Source organism: Callorhinus ursinus, unplaced genomic scaffold (genome assembly GCF_003265705.2).
Source record: "Callorhinus ursinus isolate GAN/ISIS: 27379988/994484 unplaced genomic scaffold, GSC_fseal_2.0 scaffold5, whole genome shotgun sequence".
In the NCBI taxonomy this organism is placed as follows: Eukaryota; Metazoa; Chordata; class Mammalia; order Carnivora; family Otariidae; genus Callorhinus; species Callorhinus ursinus.
In genome coordinates, this window is record NW_027397067.1 from 441,257 (window position 1) to 453,859 (window position 12,603).

The 12,603-nt window shown below is 35.6% G+C and overlaps 1 protein-coding gene across 11 annotated transcripts in view; it reads left to right on the forward strand.

Annotated features, from left to right (window-relative positions):
- The window catches only part of SPIDR (scaffold protein involved in DNA repair), a 584,775-nt gene that overhangs the window by 412,219 nt on the left and 159,953 nt on the right, over nt 1-12,603 (forward strand). For all 11 annotated transcript variants that reach the window (XM_025870570.2, XM_025870572.2, XM_025870571.2 and 8 more), the window contains 2 exons: nt 9,852-10,044; nt 11,797-12,044. In XM_025870570.2, coding sequence (XP_025726355.2) covers nt 9,852-10,044; nt 11,797-12,044 — 441 coding nt within the window. The remainder of the gene's footprint in view (nt 1-9,851; nt 10,045-11,796; nt 12,045-12,603) is intronic.

Below are 12,603 nucleotides of genomic sequence, written 5' to 3' on the forward strand. Positions count from 1 at the left end.
ACATGATATGTCAATTATACCTTAATTTAAAAAAATTAGTTATTTCTATTTCAGAAGGCTTGCCAAAACTTTCTCTTTTCTAACAACTATAATTTTAATTTGTGATTTAAAGTAATGAACTAAGCATCCTTACAAATCGTTTCTATTCTAAACTAATTCATTTTGATTAGCTTGAATCAGGAACAATTTTACTAAATGTGTATATTCAATATTTTTGTTTTATGTTTAATTAAATAAACATTTGTGTCATCATTAAAATAAGCGTTCCCCCTTGTTTCCTGCAGAAGATGCAGGGGTTGATGAGCTGGCCACATGCTTCAAAAGCATGGCCTGGGTTCTTGTCTCTCCCAGAGCCCTACAGCTGGGCCAAATAACCATTATTTTTACCTTGGGTTTCATTTCTTTTAAGCAAAGCTAACAACACTGATATATATATGCTATTTTTGAAAATATGTAATTACTCAGCCACATTTCAAAATAGTTAAAACTTTTCTTTTTGCTAAATTTGTAGTGACTTGTTAATTATAAAAGAGGTCCAGATTAATAGTTACAACGTAAGTCTTTTTTAATGATTTAAAAAAGTTTTTAAAACTTTAAAAAATCTGCCTGTTTGGGATGACACTGTTTATTATCATCTCTATAATTTCTGGGAATCTGGAAGATTCTGAATTTGGGTTAACCCTAACATTGCTACCAAGGTGGAGGGCTGAGTAAGTAAACAGAAATGCCGTGATATTGGGCGCCCGGGTGGCTCAGTTGGTTGAGCGACTGCCTTCAGCTCAGGTCATGATCCTGGAGTCCCGGGATCGAGTCCCACATCGGGCTCCCTGCTCAGCAGGGAGTCTGCTTCTCCCTCTGACCCTCTTCCCTCTCGTGCTCTCTATCTCTCATTCTCTCTCTCTCAAATAAATAAATAAAATCTTTAAAAAAAATGCTGTGATATTGCAAAATGATACACATTTAATTAAGGACATCGTTCTTTCCAACTGCATCACTTTAATGTTTATTTTTGTTAATTGCCTATTAGCTAACTTCATTTTTTCCCCATTTGAAATTAAAAGAGTTCTATTTTTTTATTGCTAAAAGGGATTCCTGCCAGGTCAACCTTCCTTATCAGATTACTATGAATTGTAAAATTTCAAAGTTAATTTTTTTTATCAAGAATATGTTTTGACATCAACATGGATGGGACTGGAGGAGATTATGCTAAGTGAAATAAGTCAAGCAGAGAAAGCCAATTATCATATGGTTTCACTTATTTGTGGAACATAAGGAATAGCATGGAGGACATTAGGAGAAGGAAGGGAAAAATGAAGGGGGGGAATCAGAGGGAGAGATGAACCATGAGAGACTGTGGACTCTGAGAAACAAACAGGATTTTAGAGGGGAGGGGCGTTGGGGGGATGTGTTAGCCCGGTGGTGGGTATTAAGGAGGGCACGTACTGCATGGAGCACAGGGTGTTATACGAAAACAATGAATCGTGGAACACCACATCAAAAACTAATGATGTATTGTATGGTGACTAACATAACAAAATAAAATAAAAAAATAATAAATAAAAAGAATATTTTCATATAGAACTGAACATTAAATACGAAGGAGAATTAGAATATGGGAGCTAAAAGCATTAGAGACCTATGTTTCTTTTTTTTTTAATTTTTTATTGTTATGTTAATCACCATACATTACATCATTAGTTTTTGATGTAGTGTTCCATGATTCATTGTTTGTGTATAACACCCAGTACTCCACGCAATACGTGCCCTCTTTAATACCCATCACTAGGCTAAGGAGACCTATGTTTCTAATAGGCAAATATTAAAATATGGAGTGTTAAATATTATTTTTATTAGCTAATAAAAATGTGAGCTTTATAATAGAGATTAGCAAGGCATTTGAAACACTTTAAGAGGCCCTTCAAGTCTGCTCATAAATAAGAAGGAAATGGAGGGAAATGAGCAAAAACACCAAGAATATAATGCTTGATATCATGGGTATATTTGTACAGTTATCTAGTATAGTTGCATTGAGGACAGGCCAAATATATTAATGCTTTTTATTCATTTTGATGCAATAATCCTGCATCTATCATGAGTTTATTCACTTTGTCAACAAGAGATCAAAAAAATGAGCCCCTTTTGGATTTGCATATATGTTTGTAAATTATGCCGCTTTTGCAGATAAATTGCTCATAATTAGCCATGTGGTCCTCCCCAGGAGACAAAGAACATCTAATGCTATTGAAATCAGTAAATTAATCTTCTTTTTGAAAAAGTGATTATTTAAGTAAGGAAGATATCCTTTTTTGGACCTGAGCTAAGTAGAATAAATAGAAGGTTAAACTCATTAAAATAATTTTGAAAATTTTAGGGATTATTGGTAGCATAGAAAGAAGGCTAATTAAGCTTTCACTTCGTTGGAGTGGTTTGCTATTTTCTTTTTTTTAAGATTTTACTTATTATTTGAGAGAGAGAGAGTGTGAGTGGGGGAGGAGCAGAAAGGGAGAGAGAAAGAATCTCAAGCAGACTTAGTGCTGAGCATGGAACCCGATGAAGGGCTCATCTCATGACCCTGAAATCATGACCTGAGCTGAAACCAAGAGTCGGAGGCTCAACCAACTGAGCTACCCAGGCACCCCTGGTTTGCTATTTTTAATTCAGTTTAACCTTAACAGCCTTAAACAAGACTGAATTGGGCAGAACATAGTTCTAATATTGGTAATGTTTATCTGTAAACTGAAAAGTTCTAAATATAAAAATTTTACTAGTACTTTCTTCTTAACTTAGTTGTTAAAATAATATTTATCTTAGTTTTTTTAATTAATTTGAAAGAAAAGGCTGGAAGTTTATGACAGCTTTCATCCATCTTGTTGTGTGGAACATATTTACCCAGACAGTGCTAGACACTGTGCCCCACCCTTCCTCTCTTATTATAGCCTCTTCTTGCTGACTCTGTATCTGTCTCTCTGTCCCTCCCTTCCTCTCTTCTCTCTCTTTGTGTGTGTGTGTGTGTGTGTGTGTGTGTGTGTGTGTGTGTGTGTCTAACTCTGTCTCCATCTCTCATAATTTTTTTCTTACTTCTAGTTACCATACCTATAGCCGATAGGCTTAAAACCTCACTTGCAAATTTGTATTTGGATTTTGTGGAAATGTACTAGACCCTTAAACCTGGCAACTGCTAATATGTTCTCTATCTCTTTAGGGATTATTTGTTTTTCACTCAGCGTAATTCCCTGGAGATTTATCCATGTCGTTGTGTCTATCAATAGTTCCTTCCTTTTTATTGCTGAATAGTTGTTCTGTGATGTGGATTTAACAGTTTGCTTAACGATTCTCACCCAATGATGACATTTAAGTTTCCAGTTGTAGACTATTATGAATACAGCTGCTGTGAACATTCCTACATAGGTTTTTGTATAAACATAAGTTTGCATCTCTGCAATAAATGCCCAGGAGTGCAGTGGGTTGTATGGTAATTGCATATTTAGTGTTTTTCCAAAATTGCCAAAATTTTTCCGAGTGGCTGTATACCTTTACATTCCCACCAGCAATGTTTGAGCAATCCAGCTCTCTATATCCTCATCTGCTTTTGATGGTATCACTATGTTTTATTTTAACCATTTGGATAGTATAGAGGTACTATATACCTCTATGGCTTTAATGTGTGTTTTATTAATGGCTAATGACAATGAACATATTTTGATGTACTAATTTGCCATTTGTATATCTCTTTGGTGAATTGTCTTTTCGTGACAGTTGTCCATGTTCTAATTGTTCATTTTTCCACACTCAGTTTTCAGATTTCTTTATATATTCTAGGTCATTGTCCTTTCTTGGATATGTGATTTGCAAATATCTTCCCTCTGTAGGTTCTCTTTTTATCTTCTTTTTAAAAATTTATTTATTTTTAATTCAAATTCAATTAATTAACATATAATGTATTATTGGTTTCAGAGGTAGAGGTCAGTGATTTGTTAGTCTTATATAATACCCAGTGCTCATTACATCACATGCCCTCTTTAATGTCCATCACCCAGTAGCCCCATCCCCCCACCTCTTTTTGTCCTCTTAACAAGGTCTTTCTCAAAGCAAAAGTTTTTAGTTTTGATGAAGTCCAGTTGTCAATTTCTTTTTCTTTTTATGGGTAATTTTTTTTTTTATCTCAAGTCTAAGTATACTTTGTCTAGCCTAAGTATTAAAGATTTTTCCTGTCTTTTTTTTTCTAAAAGGTTTATGGCTTTATGGTTTACATTTGTGTTCATGATTAATTTTGAGTTAAATTTCATATGAAGTTTGAGACTTCATTTGAAGCTCATACTTTCCTGACTATGAATAATCCAGAGTCTACTTCCTTTATTGTATTACTTTGGCACTTTTGTGAAAAATCAGTTGGGCATATCTGTGGAGTCTACTTATAGGTTCTCTATTCTGCTTTATTGATCTGTCTATTCCTCTACCAAATCCATACAGTATTGATTATTGTAACTATATGGTTAAGTCTTGATATCAGATAGAGTGATTTGTCCCATTCTATTCTTTTTCAAAATTGTTTTAGATATTCTGTTTCCTTTACCTTTCCATATAAATTTTATTTTTTTCCAACTTTGTTAAGGTGTATGGGCCATAAAAATTGTATAAAGTATATAAGGTGATGGTTTGATATATATTGATATACGTTGTGAAATAACTACCACAATCTAATTAATGTATCTTTCATCACACTTAGTTACCTTTTCTTGTGTGTGTGGTGAGAACACTTAAGATCTACTTCATGGCAAAATTCAACTGTATAATATATTATTAACTATAGTCACCATGCTGTTCATTAGATCTCCAGAACGCATTCATCTAATAACTGAAAATTTGTATCTTTTGACCAATAGCTCTCTTTTCCCCATCCCGTAGCCCCTGTTAACCACAATTCCACTCTCTGCTTCTAGCAGTTCAATTTTTTTAGATTCCACATATAAGCAAGATTATGAAATATTTAATTTTCTGTGTCTGGTTTATTTCACTTAGCATAATGTCCTCCAGGTTTCTCCTTATTCATGTTTTCACAAATGACAGGATTTCCTCTTTTATGGCTAAATATTATTCATGTGTGTGCACATGCACATGTGCATATATACACTACTTTTTCTTTATCCATTCATCTGTCAACAGACAAAGGTTGTTTCCATATTTTGGCTATTGTGAATAATGTTGAAATGAACATGGAAGTTCACATATCTCTTTGAGATCCTGATTTCATTTATTTTGGACATATACCCAGAAGTGGAATTGCTGGATCATATGGTAGTTCTATTGTAAATTTTTTTATGAACCTCCATACTGTTTTCTATAATGACTGTACGAATTTGCATTCCTACCAAAAGTGTACAGGGGTTTCCTTTTCTCCATACCTTCAACAATACTTGATATCTTGTCTTTTTGAGACTTGCCATCTTAACATGTGTGAGGTGAAATCTTGTGATTTAGTTTGGCATTTCCCTGATGATTAATGATGTTGAGCACATTTTCATATACCTGTTGGTCATTTGTATGTCTTCTTTGGAGGAACGTTGACTCAGATCTTGTGCCCATTTTCTAATCAGGTTGTTTTTTTGCTATTGAGTTGTATGAGTTTCTTTTATATTTTGGATATTAATCCCTTATCAGATATGTGATATCAGATATCAGATAAGTGGTTTGTAAACCCACTAGATCTGGGTCATGGGCTGCTTTAGGGCCCACAGCTGGAACTGAGGTTAGCAGGCTTGTCACTTGTGGCTCCTCCTGTGTCCCCTGATGGTGTTGGTGGTAGAACTAAGACCAAATGGGGCTTGCAACCCAGAATTCTGATGACCACTTATGCCCTTGGGAATCTCCTTGTTTCCATTTGGAAAATGTAAATAATTCTCACTCTTTTCTTTCCATTTCCTCTCATTCTTTGTGGGAAATGCTGTTAAAAGTATTCAGTGTCCTGTATGTGAAGAAAGAACATAGGCCTCTTTTTAACAACAAAAAAAGAAAAGAAAAAGTGGTGAGAATGGACATCCTTGCCTTGTTTCCCTTCTTAGATGGAAAGCATTCATTCCTTCACTATTAATTATAGTGCTACCCGTAGGATTTTTGTGGATGCTCTTTATCAACTTGAGGGCGTTCTGTATTTCTGGTTTTCTGTTTTTTTTTTATTATTATATGAGTGTTGAATGTTATAAAATGGTTTTTCTGCATCTACTGATGAGCTATATGACTTCTTTCATCTTGAATGTGGTGGAGGTGATTTTCAAATATCAAATGAGACTTGCATCTCTGGAATTAACCCCTTTGTCATGTTGCATACTTCCTTATACTCACTTCTGAATTCTATTTTCTAGTATTTTATTAAGAATTTTTCATCTGTATTCCTGAGGTATGTTGGTCTGTGGTTTCTCTTTTCTTTCTTCTTCTCCCTTTTTTTTTTTTTTTGGCACTGTCTTTATCTGGTTTTAATATTAGGGTAATACTAGCTTTATAAAGTGAATTGGGCAGTATTTCCTCCTCTTCTGTTTTCTGAAAAAGATTGTATGAAATTGGTGTTAATTTTCTTTGCACATTTGGTAAAAGTCATTATGTAATGTCCCTCCGGCCTCTGATAATTTTCTTTGCTCTAAAGCCTACTTCATATGATACCCTTCCCTTAATAAATTAATAAAAGCTATACTTTTATTAATGTTTATGTGATGTATTTTCCCCATCTTTTTACTTTTGTTTCACCTATATCTTTATATATGAAGTGAATTTCTTATAGACAACATACGGATGGATCATGTTTTTTTAATCCACTCTGCTAATCTTTGTTTTTTACTTGGTTTATTTAGACCATTTACACTTAATATAATTATTGATGTGTTAGGACTTGGGGCTACCTTTTTATTTTTTGTCTTCTCTACATTCTCTTTCTGTTTTTCATTTCTGTTTTCTTTTCCCCAGCTTCATGTGGGTTGAACATTTTTTAGAATTTTATTTTAATTTATTTATAATATTTCTGTATATATCTCTTTTTATAGCTATTTTATTGATTGCTCTAAGGATTACATTTTATCACAGTCTACTGGATCAACGTTTTGCCAGTTTTTATGAAGTGTATAAACCTTACCTCTTATATCCCTTTACTGTTCTCAACTATGATTTTCTTAAATATTGTTTTTATATTCATTTAGAACTATATCAGAGAGTGTTATAATTGTTGCTGCAACTCTAAATACAATTTTGAAAACCCAAGAAGAGTAGGAAAGCTTATTGTATTTACCTGTATATATCTATTTTTATTTCGTCTTTCCCACAGATCTTGAGGTTCTGTTCAGATTGTTTTAAGTCTATTTCTTCTTTGTCATTCATATTGTTTAATTTCTGTTTTTGTCTTCAGGTTCACTGATTTTTTTTCTGTTTCCTCCATTCTGCTGTTGAACCCATCCATTGAGTTTTTATTGTCATTTTATTTCTTGGTTCAAAATTTCCATTCTAAAAAAATCTATTTCTTTGCTGAGACTTTATTTCTTTTCATTTGTCTCTGTGTGTTCATAATTGCCTATTGAAGCATGCTTATAATGGCTACTTTAGAATCTTTGTCAAATAATTCTAATACCTGTGTCATTTCGGCATTCTCATCTATTAATTATCTTTTTTCATTTGAGATTTTTCCTGGTTCTTAGTATAAGAAGTGACTTTAGATGGTAACCTGTACATTTGAGGTATTATGAGACTCTGGATCTTATTTAAATCTGTTTTAGGGTGCTTTGTCTGATCCTGTTCTGAGAAGAGAAGTGGAGGGAGTAGGACAGGGGGGTGGAGGTTGTTACTGCCAGGTGGAGGAAGAAGTCCAAATTCCCCACTTGGCCTCCATTAATGCTTAGGGGGAAAGGACTCCTTGTAACTGCTAGGTAGATGTGAGTTCCAGCTTCCTGTTAAGCCTCCACTGATATCACCCTTGCTGGGAGGGCCAGGGGTGCTGCTTCCCACATGGCTTCTACTGAGAGGACTGGAAGAAGGTGTGAGGATAGAGGGTAGCCAGGAGTACTGGTTACTGATGTCGGGCGGGGGGGGGGGGGTTGGGGGAGGATTGAAGTCCAGGCCCCCAGGTGATCTCCATTGTCATGGTGTGTGTGTGTTGGGGGTTGGGGGGTTGATCAGGGAAGGCTCATTATAAGCCTGCAGGGATGGAAGTCCCAACATTCTATCCTGCCTTCTCTCACACCACCCCACCTGGGCTATCGAGATTTTTTATTACAGCCTGATAAGAGTGCAAGTCTGAGCTCCCTACTCACCCTTTTCTGGTGTATATGATAGTGAGTCACAGGTTTTTCTGTGATGTTTGCCTAGATTAGAGCAGTCATTTTCTGAAAGTTTTGTATTATACTAGGCTATTCCTTTATTAGCCTTTAGTTGGAGAGAGTAAGCTTTTGTAGGAGACTTTTTTATCTGTACCCATTGCTGTATCAGGTTGCCATCTTCTTCAGTTTGAAGTCTGGCATATAAGAAAACAGAAAACCCGGGAACTCACCACTGTGTTGTTCCTTAGGTCTCAAGGTTTCTAGGGCTTCGCTGGTATGCCTTCTTTTTTCCACCTCAGTGTCTAATGTTTAGTTGATATGGAATGTTAGGCATTTTAATTGTGCTTCAGAGGATAAATTAGGGAAAAGTATGTCTACTCCCACCTTCCCAGAAGTAGAAGTCCTAAATTTTCCTTAATGTTAAGCAGCACTACCTTCTTTAAGGAATGAGTGTTGAAGATGTCAAATCAGATGTCTGAAAGGGACCAGGAGAATTTTGTCTGTTATGTCCCCACATTACTTTTCAACTTAAATGTGAAGCATTTCTGTGACTGTGTTCTATTTGATAGTGAAGGTAGAAGCTCCTTTGGGTCTTGATGTCATGTTCTTTGAAAGATTAGAGCTGTCAAAGTGTCTGAAGATTTCATTTGTAAATAACATTTTAATGTCTGGGCAATTCTTGATCCTGTTGAGTCTTTGCTCACTCCCTGCATTTCTCCAAGGCCATCATCTACCAGAGTAGGAGACTTGAGGGAGCTCAAGCCCAGGCAGTGACATGGCGTTCTTCCATTCCCCGTCTCCTGACACAGACTTGCACTGGAAAAGTAAAATTAATTCCATTGACATTCCCTCTTGAGCATGTGAGGGTGGGTGTCCCTTTTGTTTGTTTGTCTGTTTGTTTTATTGAAGTATAGTTGACATACAATATCCCATTAGTTTCAGGTATGTAACATAGTGCTTTGGTAGTTCTGTGCATTACACAGTGCTTACCATGATAGGTTACCATCTGTCATCATACAAAGTTTTACAATATTATTGACCATGTCCCCCATGTGGTGCTTCTTATCCCCATGACTTACTCATTTTATAACTGCAGGTTTGTACCTCTGAATCCCCTTCACCCATTTTGCCCATCTCCCCACCCCAAGCCCAGCCCCTCTGGCAACTACCAGTTTGTTTTCTGTATTTATGAGACTGTTTTGTTTTTGTTTGTTTGTTTCTGTTGTTTTTAGATTCCATATTTAAGTGAGATCATATGGTATTTGCCTATCTTTGTCAGACTTATTTCACTTAATATAACACTCTCTAAATCTATTCATATTACAAATGACAAGATCTCATTCTTTTTATGGCTGAGTAATATTCCAGTGTATATATGTACCACATTTTCTCCATTCATTCATCTGTAGCTGTCACTTAGTGGCCTAACTTAGTTTTATCTGTCCATAGAGGTAAGTCATTGCCCTTTGTATTCCTGATTTAGCAAGAACATGAGGGAAATCCAACATTGTAAATAAACTCTAACTGTAAACTATTATATTTCTTTCTCTTTTTCAGGCAAAAACTTATTGTACCAAATGGAAGTTGCCCTGTTATTCTGAATACTTATTTTTGTGAGAAAGTTGTTGCCAAAGAAGATTCAAAAATAATACATGAAGCACACTGTTGGGACACACTCCTTCCAAGAAGTATCACTTTGGCTCAGATGTTTAGATTTAGGAATCTAACATATAAATCACCTGAAAGCCAGGTAAATTTTCATTTGTTTTAGATGTTTTATGCTTTGTAATAATATTGGACTTGAAAGGTATAAGCAAAGATGTTTACCTTTGGTTCCCCTTCAAATATTCAGTAAATATATATGCTAGAACATCTTGTTATTATTGTTATGCCTGAAGAAAGTATGAAGTGGCTCAGTATTTGGTAGTAGTCTTTTCATAGTATTTCATCTATATAATTGTGTTTTTTTAATCTTTATTCTAATCCATCAAAATATATGATTTTTTATTTTTTATTCTCATTTTGTAATTGTGTAAGAATTTTGCTTAAGCCTTTTACTTATCAGAAAAGTCATTTTTTTCTTTTTCACAGTATCTGTATCCCTTGGGATAAAAAGAACTGCATAAACTTGAAATTATATGCTGTAGATTGGTTTTTGAAATTTTATTGGCCCTGAGTCATGATCATTTGCCAAGATATATTTAGGGAACCATTAAATTTCACTCATAGAAGGCAGGAAGGGCACTCCAAGGATCATTCCAGGCTCTAAGTGTCTATGACTCCATGTGCACCATCTCAGGTTCACCCAATTAGCTGAATCAGCACTGAACAGAATGCTAAGGCTGACAGATCGTGTGAGGGGATATAAGAAAAAGAAAAGTGGGGGTGCCTGGGTGGCTCAGTCGGTTAAGTGTCTGCCTTCAGCTCAGGTCCATTAGGCTCCTTGCTCAGCAGGGATCCTGCTTCTCCCTCTGCCTGCTGCTCCCCCTGCTTGTGCTCTCTTTCTCTCTGACAAATAAATAAATAAAATCTTAAATTAAAAAAAGAAAAAAGTATACAAACTTGCATCTTGTTTGTAAATGTTTCAACAAGCATACTCTCCCTTTGATTATCAAAAGAAGTATCTGAAGGGCATAATGGGGAAAAGAGGGCTCTCTAATTAATTTAATTTATGAGTCAAAGGGCATTACTGCTTTAACATTTAGTTGTAAATAGCTATTGATACTAAATTCTTGAGAGAACATTTTTGTCTTAACAACAGTGACAATGAAGCTGCAGTATAACATCATGGTTATGAATATAGGCTTTAGAACCAGGTATCCTGGTTCAAATTCTGCCTCAACCACTTATTGCTGAGTAACACTGGGCAAGATACATAATTTTTCTGTGTTTTGATATTTTTATCTTTAAAATGGTAATAATGATATAATCTACCCACTTGGGTAGTTATGAGGTTAAATACGTTGGTTATATAAGTACAGTACATAAAGAAAAGTACCTGGAATGTCCTCTAGAAGTGTTACCTTACTATGATATTTAATATTATTGTAAAGGGTTGTTGGGAGGCTACATGAGCCTGTAAAGTGTCTAGCCTAGTAGACTGCACACAACAAGCACTTAATAATGACTTAATTTTGAAACCCTAGTCATTCTTTTGTTTTTTAGTGTCCTGTTGGGATTGTTTATCTCATAAAAGAAAAATTTTCTAGATTACCATGAAGTATTGTAATAGCAGGACTTTACATGTTTTCAAAGACCCAAAATGATCTTTGCTTCTCCTGATTGGAAACACTCTGCTGTTCCCATGTTATCTTGCTTACCTTGCCCTCCTCAACAGCATTAGTTACCTGGCAGACACAGAGGCACATGCAATGTCTTATCTTTATCATTCCTTTCTTGTTCTGCAGTTACGTCAGAAGATTGCCTCATAATGTCATGATTTGGTACATACCATGCTGTTATGAGTTAAACTGAAATTGTTCCCTTTGCATGTCTTGGCCAGGTTATGTGTAGTGGTCTCACTACAATGTGGACAGACTGCACCCATGGACATGAGGAAGCCAAACAGCGCTTCCCAGCCCAAGCTCTCCTGAGGGATTCTCTCCTGGATGCAGTGGAAAGCCAGGGAGCTGCCACATGGTCAGGAGTTGGGGTCCGAGTAGTGGTACAGAGAGTTTACTATCTTCCCTGCAGATATCAGCAGGGAGGTGGTTCAGCTGCTCCACCTGGATCAGACTTACCTAGAGTTCGGTGAGTAATTAAGACACAGGCATGGGTGCTAGGGTCATTTAGAGAAAGTAGAGACTCTTCCTAGAGAAAGTAGAGACTCTTGGCTGCATTCACCATATATGTGAGTTTTTATTTTTTATGTTTTTTTCTTGCATCAAAATTTGGGACACGTGTGACAGAGGAGTCTGTTTATTTAATATAAAAAGTCCTACTAAAAATTTAATTTGTTACATTTACTTTTACCTTTAATGGTTCATGTTACTGGAAGTAATATAGACAGGAAATACTGGTCTTCTAGAAAAGCCAGGACATAGGGTTACCATACCTAAAATGACCACTGCAGTTATCTGTCAAGGTTTATGTATCTTAAAAACCTAAGTAAATAAATGGCAGTTAGTAAATCTATGGCTTTCAAAGAGTGCTATTCTAACCTATTTCAGCACTACCTAATAGAACTTTCTGCAATGATGTAAATGTTGTATGTTTGTACTATCCAGTGAGGTAGTCACTGACCACGTATGGTTACTGAGCATTCAGAATATGGCTAATGGGACTGAGGAACTAAATTTCAAGTTTTATT